The sequence below is a fragment of the Budorcas taxicolor genome, chromosome 1 (genome assembly GCF_023091745.1).
Source record: "Budorcas taxicolor isolate Tak-1 chromosome 1, Takin1.1, whole genome shotgun sequence".
In the NCBI taxonomy this organism is placed as follows: domain Eukaryota; kingdom Metazoa; phylum Chordata; class Mammalia; order Artiodactyla; family Bovidae; genus Budorcas; species Budorcas taxicolor.
In genome coordinates, this window is record NC_068910.1 from 9,602,310 (window position 1) to 9,615,008 (window position 12,699).

The 12,699-nt window shown below is 54.0% G+C and overlaps 3 protein-coding genes across 4 annotated transcripts in view; 1 reads left to right on the forward strand and 2 right to left on the reverse strand.

The window, feature by feature from the left end:
- The first annotated feature begins 1,120 nt into the window (after positions 1-1,120).
- On the forward strand, positions 1,121-2,430 carry NDUFAF3 (NADH:ubiquinone oxidoreductase complex assembly factor 3). The gene is made up of 5 exons (XM_052642988.1): positions 1,121-1,259; positions 1,338-1,530; positions 1,689-1,755; positions 1,849-1,949; positions 2,028-2,430. Exons 1-5 carry the CDS (start codon positions 1,183-1,185, stop codon positions 2,142-2,144), a joined length of 555 nt encoding a protein of 184 aa, XP_052498948.1. The 5' UTR covers positions 1,121-1,182; the 3' UTR covers positions 2,145-2,430.
- An 844-nt stretch (positions 2,431-3,274) lies between these two features.
- On the reverse strand, positions 3,275-8,107 carry IMPDH2 (inosine monophosphate dehydrogenase 2). 2 transcript variants are annotated; one of them, XM_052648738.1, is made up of 15 exons: positions 7,937-8,107; positions 7,446-7,494; positions 7,128-7,229; positions 6,937-7,011; positions 6,395-6,601; positions 5,830-5,917; positions 5,558-5,757; positions 5,386-5,476; positions 5,192-5,287; positions 4,876-4,947; positions 4,087-4,230; positions 3,857-4,001; positions 3,618-3,761; positions 3,453-3,536; positions 3,275-3,351 (listed from the first exon to the last, which is right to left on the reverse strand). In XM_052648738.1, exons 1-15 carry the CDS (start codon positions 8,032-8,034, stop codon positions 3,330-3,332), a joined length of 1,617 nt encoding a protein of 538 aa, XP_052504698.1. In that variant the 5' UTR covers positions 8,035-8,107; the 3' UTR covers positions 3,275-3,329. The 2 variants fall into 2 exon arrangements, with proteins under 2 accessions (XP_052504698.1, XP_052504773.1); XM_052648813.1 differs by lacking the exon at positions 4,876-4,947.
- A 267-nt stretch (positions 8,108-8,374) lies between these two features.
- Positions 8,375-12,699, reverse strand: part of QRICH1 (glutamine rich 1) — a 42,385-nt gene continuing 38,060 nt past the window's right edge. Inside the window, exons 7-10 of the mRNA XM_052645152.1 lie at positions 11,634-11,742; positions 11,126-11,277; positions 10,714-10,804; positions 8,375-9,309 (exon numbers count right to left, since the gene is read on the reverse strand). Coding sequence (XP_052501112.1) covers positions 9,117-9,309; positions 10,714-10,804; positions 11,126-11,277; positions 11,634-11,742 — 545 coding nt within the window. The 3' untranslated portion in view covers positions 8,375-9,116. The remainder of the gene's footprint in view (positions 9,310-10,713; positions 10,805-11,125; positions 11,278-11,633; positions 11,743-12,699) is intronic.

Consider the following 12,699-nt stretch of genomic DNA (forward strand, 5'->3'; position numbering starts at 1 on the left):
CAGGGTACAGTTAGCCATGTTGCTCCCATGCCGTCAGGGCCACTGTAGTGACGGCGGTGGGTCGGGCGTCGGGATCAGGCCAAGAGGGAAGCGCGCCCGGGGGGTCGGAGAGGAAGTAAACCCTCCTCGGGGACTCCCCCGCACCCAGGGCCCTTTGTCCGGTAACGCTGCCAGTACCCGGAGCGCTAGACGCCCAGTGGGCCCGCACTGCAGCGCCAGGAATCCCGGAAACCCACTGCGACCGTCCTCGGTTGTGCCGAGCCTCCCGCCTGCCCGGCCCAGCGAGTAGGAGATGCGGCAACGTGCCCCTGAGGCCAACACACGGTGGGCGCGCGGAGATGCTGGAACCTGCGCGGGTGCCAGCGATTCTCACGCCAGTAGGCCTTCTGATTCGGCTCAAGACGCAGGTCACGGGATTCTCGGAGCGCGAGCGAAGTGCGCGACAACAGGGCGAGGCTCCAGCCGCTGTCTACTTCACCGTCCGGTCCGGTCTGGCTCGGTAGTCGCGACGAGCAGCTTGAAGTTCCCCACCAACGCGTCCCCTTCCTCTTGCTCCGGCTGCAGCGTTGGAGCCATTTTAAGGCGAAACCCCCAGCCACGCCCCCTCGGGCTCCGGAGAGGCCAATCCAGGCGCAGCCACGCCCCGTGCGACTCGCGTCCGCGACGCCAACGGTCGCGCGGGTGACGGTTAGGGAGGGGCGGGACTCGGGGGGCGAGCGACGGAAACCTGAGCTGCCCGCCCCGCCCTCGGAATCCGAAGCTCTAAAGCTGGGATTAGAGGCTGGGGGTTGTGGGCGGGCGCCACGCCCAGGCCAGGTGTGCGCGCCTCCAACAGGTGCTCGGCCGCCCTCCCCCGGCCCTGGGAGCCCAGCGTAATGGGTGAGAGCTGGGGGCCAGGCAGTGCCCTGCGGCCGGCCGCGCCTCCAGGTGTCCGGCTCTCCCAGGGCGGCCTGCGGGCGCCCGGGGCGGGGAGGATGGCAGGTGCTGACACCGGAGCCGCGCTGGGGGACGCGGCCTGCTGGGACCGAGGCCCCTGGCCCGCTCCCTCCCTTCTCCCGCTCTGGGCCGGCAGAGCCGCGCGGTGTCCTCCGCGACGCTGGGGGCGCTGCAGCCGCGCTGGGCTGGGGGACGCCGCGACCCCGTTAACCCTGCTGCGCCAGCCTCCCTGCGCGCCGGTCTGCCATGGCCGCAGGGTTTGTGCTTCGGAACCTGTACCGCGCGCGACCTGCGCTTCGCTGTCCGCCCGCGGAGCTGCCATGGTGAGCCCGGACGCGGTGTCCCTGACCATCCGCCCCACGGCCGGCCATTCCCGGCCCCCTGACAGTACCTCTCTGCAGGGCCCCGCGGCGGGGACATCGGCTCACGCCGGCGGATGACGAGCTGTATCAACGGACGCGCATCTCACTACTGCAGCGCGAGTCCCCCCTCGCCATGTACATCGACAGCTACAGCAGCCGCGGCTTCGTGGTCAACGGGAATCGCGTGTTTGGACCCTGCGCGCTCCTCCCACAGTCGGTGGTGCAGTGGAACGTGAGCGCCTCCCTACAGTGAGGAAACCGAGGGCCGGAGTCACGGGCCTGCCTGTCCCTAGCAAACCTGGCTTTTCTTTCATCCCACTCTGGAGCAGGTAGAGGGTTTCTGGGAAAACCTAGGTGGGCTTATATTTATCTTGCCCTCTCCCCACACAGGTAGGTTCCTACCAGGACATCACCGAGGAAAGCTTCTCTCTCTTTTGGATGCTGGAGCCCAGGATAGGTATTGATGGAGGGGAGGGTTGAAGTGCTGAGCCCAGAAAGGCACCCTCTCGCCCGAGCTGCTTGTAGACTAGCCGAGCCTATCCTTTCCTAGAGATTGTTGTGGTGGGCACCGGAGACCGGACTGAGCGGCTGCAGCCCCACGTGCTGCGAGCCATGAGGCAGAGGGGCATCGCGGTGGAGGTGCAGGACACAGTACGTCCAGGACTGTGGGACTTGGAGGGGAGCCCAGGCCGAGCCCTGGGCCGGCTGACGCTAGCTTTCTCATTGCAGCCCAATGCCTGTGCCACTTTCAACTTCCTCTGTCATGAAGGCCGAGTGACAGGAGCTGCTCTCATTCCCCCACCTGGAGGGACTGCACTCACATCTCAGGCCCAAGCTGCAGAATGAACCACCGGAACTTAACCTGACTTGTCCAGGAGGGCCTTGTCACCTTCTGCAGAATGCAGCGGTGCCCTGAGCTTTCACTAGCCCCTCCCCTTTCGCACTGTAAGATTTGTTTTGCTTACCAGCAAATTACTAATTTAAGCCCCTTGTCTGATTTTCTACTAGCTGTGTTGCTGGCCAGGAGCTGTTGTCTCAATGGGTTCTTGGAGGGGGTTGTGAACGAACCAGGGGGTCATGGCTTGGCCTCTGAGAGGCCAGGGGGCAATATACGCACCTGTTCTAAACTGTAGGTCTGTCTACTTGCTCACATACAGATTTGAGGGGACCTCTGTGCTTCCTCCATGATGTCCCTTAGAGACTTACATTAGAGAATACGTGAAAAGTTAAAGTAGTCACTTGGTTGTGTCCAACTCTTTGTGACCCCATGGACTGCAGCCCACCAGGCTCCTCTGTCCATGGAATTCTCCAGGCAAGAATACTGGAGCGGGTTGTCATTTCCTTCTCCAGGGGATCTTCCCCACCCAGGGATGGAAACTGCGTCTTCCACATGGCAGGCAGACTCTTTACCAAGCCATCAGGGAAGGTTCAGAGTATGTGGGTCTAAACCTGGTCCCATGTCACCGAACTTTGGGCTAGCAGGAGGTCCTGTGGATACCAGTCCAAAACCCCATGCACTTTTCCATGACCCTTTGTAAATACCCACAGTCAGATTCTCAGTGTGAGACCAAACTCTTGGGGGCTAGAGCTGGTCTGAACTGCCTTTTGAGCTACCCTGCTGCTGCTGAGTCACTTTAGTCGTGTCCGACTCTGTGCGACCCCATAGATGGCAGCCCACCAGGCTCCCCCGTCCCTGGGATTCTCCAGGCAAGAACACTGGAGTGGGTTGCCATTTCCTTCTCCAATGCATGAAAGTGAAAAGTGAAAGTGAAATCGCTCAGTCATGTCCAACTCTTTGCGACCTCATAGGAGGAGCTTTTTGAATCTAGTTAGCAACCCCCACTTCCAGCTCCTTAGAGCATCCTTATCTCAAGGCCAGAGGCTTTCTGTGGAAGGACAGTATTGTGTGTTTGTGTGTCTGTGACAGCAGCAGCTGCAGAGCCCGACCTGCTTGTTGACCTCAAAGATCAGGCATCACTTTTTTTCAAACTTTTATTGAAAAATCGACGGGGTGTGCTGTATAATCCCTTTTCAGAAAAGACGCTTCTCATACCTGTTGGCAGAAGAACCAGCTGTGAAATGAGAGCAAGAGGATGGAGGCAGGGGAGAGACCTCTATCCCAAGGACAGAGGAGTAGAGAGGGTTGCCACTTACGAATGGAGGCTGTGGACACCACCTTCCACCTGGGCTGAGGATGTTCTCTTCTCAAACTTGAGCTCCCCAGAATACATCATGGCTCTGAAGAGGGGCAGATGTCAGATGTGGACAGCTGGCCCTGGGCCAGCCCCTCTACCCACGGTCCCAGCTCCCTAAGCTTACCGGACTTGGGTCAGACTCTTAGCACCAATATCCTGGCAGGAGTGCTGGATGCCAGCAATCAGGTAGGGAACAAATTTGTGGATGGATCCTTTATCCTGAACAGCCCCAGACACCCCCTGGGCCACCTTGATTTTGTCTGCTTCACTGCAGGGAGAGGCAGGAAAACACGGGCAAAGTCAAAACATGGATGATGATGCTGGTGCAAGATTAGCATGGGGTAACTGACCTGCCTGTCCCACCTGAAATATCGGTTCTGGCTGCTGAGATGCTTGTCCATGGCATCGAGAGAACCCATTCCACGGTATTTCTTTAGCCGGATTCCATCAGAGAAGAAGTACTCGCCAGGGGCCTCAGTGGTAGCAGCCAGGAGGGAGCCCATCATAACTATGGACAGAAGGAGTGCTGGGGGAAGACCCTGAATGGCATTAGGAAAGGAGTCCCACCAGGCTTTCTGAGTGTTGGGTCTCACCTGTGGAGGCTCCAAGGGCCAAAGCTTTGGCAATATGGCCCACATTTTGGATTCCTCCATCAGCAATCACAGGAACACCAAAACGCCGCGCATATTCTGACACCTTGTAAACAGCTGTTGCTTGGGGCCGCCCGCAAGCCAGCACTGTTGAGACATGGAGGAACAAATGGAGGGCTGGAGTTGGGACAGGCAAGAGGCTCTGGTACCACAAATCAGCATCCAGGAGCTCTCAGCTCCACCTGCAGCAGCCTGGTTGAGAAGAGTCTTGTCTGGGATGGCTGCTGCCCCATCTGTCTTAAATAGTACAAATAGCTGTGATGGCCTCCACTCACCCTTGGCGTGTGCGCGTGCATGTGTGCATGGCCCAGGGCAGCCTCAGGCACATGCAGTCAGCAGCTGGGAAAGCCCCACCCAACTGGTATCAGATGGGGTAGGGGTCACCGTGCAGTTAGTACCGAGAGACCCACCCCTTGCTCCCTGCATAGTGGGCTGCTCAGGCAAGATCAGGGCAGTGGTCGTGTGGAAACGGAAGCCCAGAGTTGGTCCTGAAGCTGGGCCTACTGCAGGAGGTGTGGGCAGAGCAGGGCCTACCTGGAGAAGGGCCTGCCCTACAAACACCCCAAAAGAGGAGGGAGCTGTGTTCTTGAGCAGCTCCCAAAACCATGGTCTGTCATTCAGTTTGCCTTGCCCACCCGTCAGCACCACAAACCCCGGGAGCTACAGCTACAGTCAACCAAGCAGCCGGGCAGTGGGCAGCTGGGCCGGGCCAGTGGGCCGGGCTGGACTTACTATAGCAGCCCGTGACAGTAGAAGGGCATTTGGGGCTGTGGGACTTTATGTCTGGAGGGATCTTGGGAGCCACTAAATAAAACAAACAGACCAGAGTTTAGAGAAGGCACGGAGCAGGAGCAGGGAGGCCAGGCGGGGGAAGTGGCAGGTAGAGGGCGAGAGCTTGTCTTGCTGTTACCCATCCAAGGGGCCCTGGGGCTGCCCCTACTGGAGGACTCAGTGTAGCTCTCAAAAGAGCACTTTGCTCTGAGGCATGTGGGGCTAAGGGCCCTGCTAAAGCCTGGTCTCTGAGGCCCTTGCCAAAGCATTTTCTTACCTTCCTGAGTGATGCAGATGGAGCCGCTGCCCATTCCCACCCGCAGGGCATCTACGCCAGCATCAATCAGGTTCTTGGCCTGAGCAGCCGTGACCACTGTAGGGAGGAACAGAGAAAGGCTCATGTGAAGGTCTACATGGGACCTAGCTCCCCAACTCTTGCCCCACATTCTTCAGTGCCCCCTCCTGTCTCACCATTGCCTCCAATGACTTGGAGACTGGGATATTTCTCTTTGATGTACTTGATCATGTTGATCTGGAATATGGAGTTTCCTTGGGAAGAGTCCTGGGACAGAAATGTAGCCCCAGTGAGACTGAGGTACGGCAGCTGCTCCTACCACCCCAGCTTGCCTGTGCCACAGCTCACCAAAACCACTACGTCCACACCGGCCTGGGTCAGCAAGTCCAGCCGATACTTGTCGTTCTCATGAGTGCCAATGGCTGCTCCACATAGCAGCTGCTTCTTGGCATCTTTGGAGGCCAGTGGGTAATCTCGGTTTTTCTTCAGGTCTGTCCGGGCAATGATGGCCACCAGCTCATCATTTTCATTTACAATGGGTAACTTTCCTGAGGGTAGGCAAGACAAAAATCAGGACCTTGGTCTTTGGTTCCTAAACCCTTCCTACCTTGAGGACTCACCCTTCTTGCTACGTTGCAGAATTTCATTTGCTTCCTTCAATGTGATGCCTGCAGGGGCTACCACCAAGTCTTCCCTCTTTGTCATGATCTATGAGAAAGGAGAGTTGTGAGGAGGGAAATGAGAGATCAGGCCTCCCAACACACCTTGCCCTAACTCAAGGGTAAGGTTCCAAACACCACCATATTTAGACACCTGGATCCGGCCTACCCTCGTCAAGTAAACACAACAGTCTATCTATTGGCAACCAAGAGAATTTAGTAGAAACGACACCAGGTACATGGAGCACATTATGGAGAAAGAGCAATGACAAGAGGAGGCTTAAGTTGGTCCTTGAGCACTGGGCCCCTCTGGGAGTGGCAAAAAACTGGGGTATGCCTGCAAACATTTTGGCAGATTCAAAGCCTTTGGTGGAGAAGGGATGCAGGAGTCCTATTAAAGGGTCAGAAACTTGGGCATTCATCCGTCCTGAACACCAGTGCCCTCAGAGATGCCATTTGGGCAACAGAGTAGAAGCCTTCTAATCTTTAGCCTGGGCCGTCCGGGTTTGGATGTGTTGTTACCCACCTCTCCCAAAAGCCGGTCATGCTCCTCCTCCTTGAGAAAGTCAATGTCCCTTGAGGAGATGATGCCCACCAGGCGGCTTCCCATCCGGCCTGTGTCAGTGATGGGAATACCACAGAAGCCATGCCGGGCCTTGGCTTCAAAGACATCCCTCACGCGATCCCTGGGACTGAGGACCACAGGGTCTGTGATGAATCCCTGCTCATATTTCTGGAAGGGGTGGTGAAAAAAGGTACTTCTGAACCATTTTCATCAAGCTCTTGGTCTGAAGCCTGGGATGTGTGCCAACTCCCCCTTTGGCAGTGCCACAGGATCAAATCACAATCACACAAACACTTCAAGCCCAGAGCTAGGAAACATGAGTGGACTGTAGGCACTGTCCACGTGCTCCTCTTCTGCAGCTGTAAGACACAAAGTCTCAGGCTCCTCCTCAGGAAATGAACCCCCACAGTGAGAAAAAAGTGAGAATAAATCACCCATCCCCACCCCACTCCACCACCGTGAAATTCCCAGGAACTCATGATCATGATCCTCGCCCTTCTGACCTTCACTTTCCGAACTTCATTGGCCTGGAATTCTGGTGTACAGTTGTGATGAATGAAGCCAATACCACCTGTAAGCTGCAGGATACACAGAAAGAAAACAGGGAAAAAGTGACCAAAAAACTGTCATGATTCTATGCCTCTGGGAAAAATAGATGTGGCCCCTGCTTCTGCCCTCACACCATAGTGCTCACCGCCATTGCTATGGCCATCCCAGCCTCTGTGACTGTGTCCATGGGTGAGGAAACCAGTGGGGTCTTCAGAGTGATCTTTTTAGTCAGAGCAGAGGTCAGGTCCTAAAGAAATAAAACCGACTAATGTGCAACAGCACTTCATATACCTCAAGGCAGTACCATGTTCCCCACAAAACAGGTGCACTGTATGACCTGCATGCCAGTAAAACCCTTCCATAGGCATCCACCCCCAAACACAGTCTACTGAGGTAGCCGAGAGGGGACAGCAGCACCTTATCCATCCCTGACACTCGGGATCCTGCTCCTGTCCATACTCACCACTTGGTCTGCAGTGAAGTCGATGTACCCGGGGAGAATGAGAAAGTCACTATGGGAGGGGAATTGGGAATAAGGGTTAGGCTTACGGCAGCCTGCGATGCCATCCTCACAGATCATCTCTTAAGGCATTTGAGCAGAAAGGGCAATGACCTAAACCGAGTATCACAAGCAAGGCAGAGGTAGAGAACAAGGTAGAGACGGAGACAGGGGACCCTTTCTGCCACCAGCTGTCATCAGCACCCCTGGCAAACTGACAACTCCATGTGCCCAGAGAACCGAGTTCCTAGGCTGGAAATCCCAGGCGCTACCAAGATGCCTTCTCCATCCCGCCCGCTTCAGACCTGTCAAACCAAACCTCAGATACCGGTGGGGAATTTCTGGAACCAGCCCCCCACGCCCAACCTAAGTGGGCTCAATGGAGCTCCCACCCGACCTCCCAACCCAAGAGCATCTCCCTTCTCCTGGCCCAGGTGAGCTCGCGAGGCCCGCACTTGTAGGTGAGGCCATCCCCGCAGTTGAACAGCTGCTGTGCCGTGAGCCCGTCGTCCGGCACGTAAGACGTGCCCCCGCTAATCAGGTAGTCGGCCATGGCTAGGCGGGGAAAAGCCCGCGTGTCTCCAAGGACCGCGCCGCAGAGGCCTCTGCCTTCTGGACCGCGCGAATATAAACTCGTCGATATCGTCACTGCGCCCTGCGCGTCGCTTACGACAGGACGCAGCACGCAAAGGCGGAGCCTATTGGTCTCTAGGGCGGGGCTGGCGGGGGGCGGAGCGCATGCGCACAGTATGCCCTAGTCGATTGGCTGTTTCCCGTCGGAACCCCCTCCCGGAGGACCTTGCCCTGAGCAATTAACAGGCAAGGCTTGGCTTCCACTGTCCCGCCAGACTCCTCCCAAATAAAGAGGCGTTGTTCACTAGCATGTTGAAAAGACGTGCTTGTCATTCTTAATAAACAACTAGATTAAGAATACATAAGAGAAACAGAGTGGTATCTTTATATGATACACAAGTGTATGTTACAAGAATTCCATCAGGCAGAGAAGCCTCAGGTTTAAGGCCTCAGTGTTAGGCCGGGGTGGGGGGGAAAAAAAGGCATGGTAAAGTTTTTACTCCAACATCTAAAATGTCACTTGTCATAAAGGAGGCTGTAATAGAAATTGTCTTTAATAAATCATAATTGAAGTTCCCCTCATTTTCCTTCCATTAAGATGCTAGGTTTGTGTCTGAGCATGAAGAAAGAAAAGACCGCGGCTCCCCCGTGGTCAGCGAAGTCTGCCAGTCAGAGTGGAAGCCAGCTGGGGAGATTCCCTGGAGGGTCCATCCATCATTAATTCCATCTTTCTGGAGGAAGGGAAGGGGCCACATTTCTCCTAACAGTCCAAGCCCTTTCCTCAGGCCCCCCACGCACAAAAAAGTCAGCCGGCAACTTTCCAGGACATCTGGCTCTCAGGAAACCCTGAGCCCCTATGGGCTGAAGAGTCCCCACAGCAGGTTTATGAAGATGCACAAGGGGGCAAAGTTTCCTTTTACATTTGAAACAGAAGCAGTCTGAAAGGCTTCATAACTACACCAATAAAAAAAGAAAAGAAAAAAAATGGAGGCCTCTTCTTTAGTGTGAGTCTGTCGGTTTTTTTCCTGGATGGTCTCCCATGCACCATGGCTGAGGGGTCTCTCAGTGCATGGTGCTGGCGCTGGCCACCGCAATGGCCTCCTGAATTTCTCGTATCACCAGGATCCGAGTCAGCATCTGCCCCATCTGCTCTCTGCTGATAGGCTGGACCGAGTACCAGATCGGGCTGTTGGGGGCCACCACCGGCTCGGGCGTCAGGTAAAAGGTGTCATTCCGGCCTTTCACACTCTGGGGGCTGGAGAATATATGGGTAAAAAGCTGGGTAAAAGCGTCATAATCTCAACCTTCCCACCTTGAACCTCCTGGACAGATGCTATCTACAAAAGATGGGAAGTTCTGGAAAGAATGGTGGCTCCACTGTAACCCCTAAGCTCCATGCTGCCAGGGCACACTACCTCTAAGATGTCCCTACTTTCTGCTCTCCACTTTGCACGCTGAGTCCTCTGATTAGGCCTCCCCTGGCTCAGCTACTGGAGTCCAGCCGTATCTCACGCTGAACCAGTTCCACCACCTATCTATCTCCAAGTCTTTGCTTATGCTGTTTCTTCTGCCCCACCCATTGGTAATTTCTCATCTATCTGACTTCTCAGCTTGATGTGATGCTGTGGCCTCTACCTGACCTCACGCCCACTCAATGTTGTGCTGTACTTCTCTTAAGTACTTAGCATCTGCCATCCTCTAACAGTTATTCATCCACTGATTCCAGGCCTGCACTAGGTGCTGATACTAAAAGAAGTAAATAAGACCCAAGAGTCCCTATATAATGAACCTTACAGGTAAGAGGGGAGACAGAGAGCAGTCAAAACAGTTACATAAAGACAAAATAACAAAAGCACTGGTAAGGGCTACAGAAAACAGCCAGAGGGAACAGGTAGGGAATTTAGAAATCCTTCTCTGATAAAGTTCTTTTAGGAAGAATGGATAGGATGAATAGGAGCTAACTGACCAAACAGGTGGGGGTGGCATGGTGAGCCCAACAGGGAAGAATTCTGTGCATAGGTCTTGAGGAAGGGAGAGTAAGATACCCTTCAGTAGAGCAAAGCAGTGTGACTAGAGAGCCAAGAGCTATGACGACAAGAGGTTAGCAAGGGAGCGTGCATGAAAGACCCTACTGGTAATTAGAGCAGTAATTAGGATTACTGTCTTTCTTTGTAGAATAAAAGGAAACCACTGAAGGTTTTCATCTAAGTAACAAAATAAGACCTACCATGTTGAAAGATCTGCTGGCAGTGTTGTGAGGATGATATGCCCAACTGCAGAAGCAAGAGAGAGCAAAAGCCAAGGAGAGGATCTCCCCTAGACCTACGGTGTAGTGACCAAAGGTCAAGACCAGGAAAACACAGGGCTATATGCTCAATATGTGACAGAGGCGGCCTCTCTGTACCTTCCTCCCTTGACCTTCACCCCCTCTCCATCAAAGTGGACCATCAGGGAGCAGCCCTGGGCACATGCTTTGGGAAAACCAGTAAGTGTGCTTCTATATTTAGCCTTTTGGAAATCTGCTTTTACTTAGCCTGGAACTGAGAATGCTTCTGTGAGCACGCGTGCACGCACACACCCACACGCAGATACACACATGCATACACACACAGGCACACAGATACCCACACCCACACCCCTAGTCACACAGCCTCCTCACCATTTAAAGAGGTAGAAATCGTAGAGCTTGATTGGGCATCTCAGTGGGTTCTCTGGATTTTCCGTCTGCTCTGCATACATGTCATCTGTAACTATAAAACATACCCCCCACCACAGACACGGCATCAGACTGCCTTTACTTAGGCTCAGATTAGGAACCTCAGGCTTTCAGCCATCCCAACTAGGAAAGAAAAGGGTATGAGGCATGAGCAGTGAATATGAAAGGAAAAGGCAGCTATCATTTCTGGGGCATCTCTGCTTCTAGAAGAGTTTGAAATCAGCGACTAGGGAGAAGGGAAGGGAGCATTCCTATCCGCAAATCCCCATCCTCACACCTGTCACTAGCCCCCCAAGCATGAGGGCTGGGCAGAACTAGTAGCACCTGTTTCTGCAACCCCTGCCTCCTTCCCTACCTTTCTGGCCAGTCTGGTGTATCCCAAGTGCCTTCAGGTACCGAATACTCGTGCTTTTATCCTTGGGATTAGAGGGGTTCTTCTTTGTCTGTCGTAAGACCTTGGAGAAGGCCAGCTTCATGTGCTGGTCCACTGTCTTCAACAGGAAGTATCTGCACCACAAGCGAAAGCAAGGCAAAGGGAGGGGTGCCAGGAGGAGACCATGACTTACCCTCCGCCATCGCTGCTTCAGAGGAGCCGCTGCCCACACTCCCAGAATCTGGGCAGGCCCACACCCAAATACACTGTCCAGTGGAGGAGTCTCATAAAGACTGATGGGAGGGACCTGGCAAGGCTGTCTGCCTTACTGGTCGCCACACAAAATGTAGCCAAGTGGGGTGGAGGGCTTCACTAGCCCAAAGGCTCTCAAGCATGTCAAAGGATCTCAGAAGTCCATCTGGATAGTTTCTACCCTCTTCACTGGGCGGATGCCAGCAGTGGCTAAGCATGGAGCCTCTGGAACACTTACTTGGTGTTAAAGAACATGAGGGTGGTCAGCAGGGTGGAAGGGGAGTGAGCCCCGAGCTGCTTGCACTCCCACAGCATCTCCTCAGTCACGTGGCTGGGCAGGACATAGCCTAGGAGGAATAGAGTACTGCTACAACAAGAGGATGGCAGGATGGGAGGCATGAGGCACAGCGAGCACTACACGGGAGTACAAGTTTCACTGGAGAAGGCTTCCTGGGATATAGCAGAATCATCTGGAAAGCTTGTTAAAACACAAACAGCTGAGTCCCAACCCAAGGTTCTGGGGGAGGACCCGAAAATGTGTGTTTTCAACAAGTTCCTAACACTACACTTTGAGAACCCCGGCCCTCCATTATCGCTCTCACTGGATGTTAATTCTTCCTCTAATCCCAGGTTAATATCAGGTAAAAGGACATCCCTCAGAGAGCTTGCAACACCCCAAAGTATAAATCAACCTCTGCACATATGCAAACTTCTCTGAAAAGAGCATACAGAGCTTTCATCATAGCTTCCAAGGTGTCCAGACCAGGGCCCAAAGAACTGGTATACATGCCCCTGTTTGTCTTTGTTAAACCTCTATGCCATCCATTCTCATCCCCCTCTGGAAATAGAGGAGAATGATATTCAGATCCCTGATAGCTTTCCCCCACAGGGTAGGTTTTACTTTCATGAGCTAACTGAAAGCTGGACAGGGACAAAGGCAGTGGTTTCATCAAGAGTTCTGGACACACAGGTCTATACCAAAGATGACACAGGTTGATCACCAAGCCCCCATCATGTGTTCATAAAACAGTCAATGCCCAAGTGTGTATGTACCAGGCACTGAGGACATGGTGCAATAGCAGCAAACACCAGCATTCTCCTACAGGAGTTTCAGGATTCTCCAGGCAGGAAGCAAGGGTGGCACTTTCTAGAAGCAGGGGAAAACATGTTCTGCCCAATACATTCCTTTTCTCTGGTCTTGACAAAGCTGGCCCTCTGATTTCATTAGTACTCTTCCACCTCTTTAGGGCTTGTCTGCCTCTGCTCTTTTATTCTGTGGCCCAATGGCAATAAGATAAACTTCC

Bases quoted from the DNA above. Each gene is read 5' to 3' on its own strand.
- IMPDH2 (XM_052648738.1), bottom strand. From the start codon at position 8,034: ATGGCCGACTACCTGATTAGCGGGGGCACGTCTTACGTGCCGGACGAC. The intron at 4,948-5,191 runs GTAAGAAAATGC...TGTTTTATTTAG, and splicing joins CATCTGCATCACTCAGGAAG to TGGCTCCCAAGATCCCTCCA. The intron at 3,762-3,856 runs GTGGGACAGGCA...CTCTCCCTGCAG, and splicing joins AGCCAGAACCGATATTTCAG to TGAAGCAGACAAAATCAAGG.
- NDUFAF3 (XM_052642988.1), top strand. From the start codon at position 1,183: ATGGCCGCAGGGTTTGTGCTTCGGAACCTGTACCGCGCGCGACCTGCG. The intron at 1,260-1,337 runs GTGAGCCCGGAC...ACCTCTCTGCAG, and splicing joins CCGCCCGCGGAGCTGCCATG to GGCCCCGCGGCGGGGACATC. The intron at 1,756-1,848 runs GTATTGATGGAG...ATCCTTTCCTAG, and splicing joins GATGCTGGAGCCCAGGATAG to AGATTGTTGTGGTGGGCACC.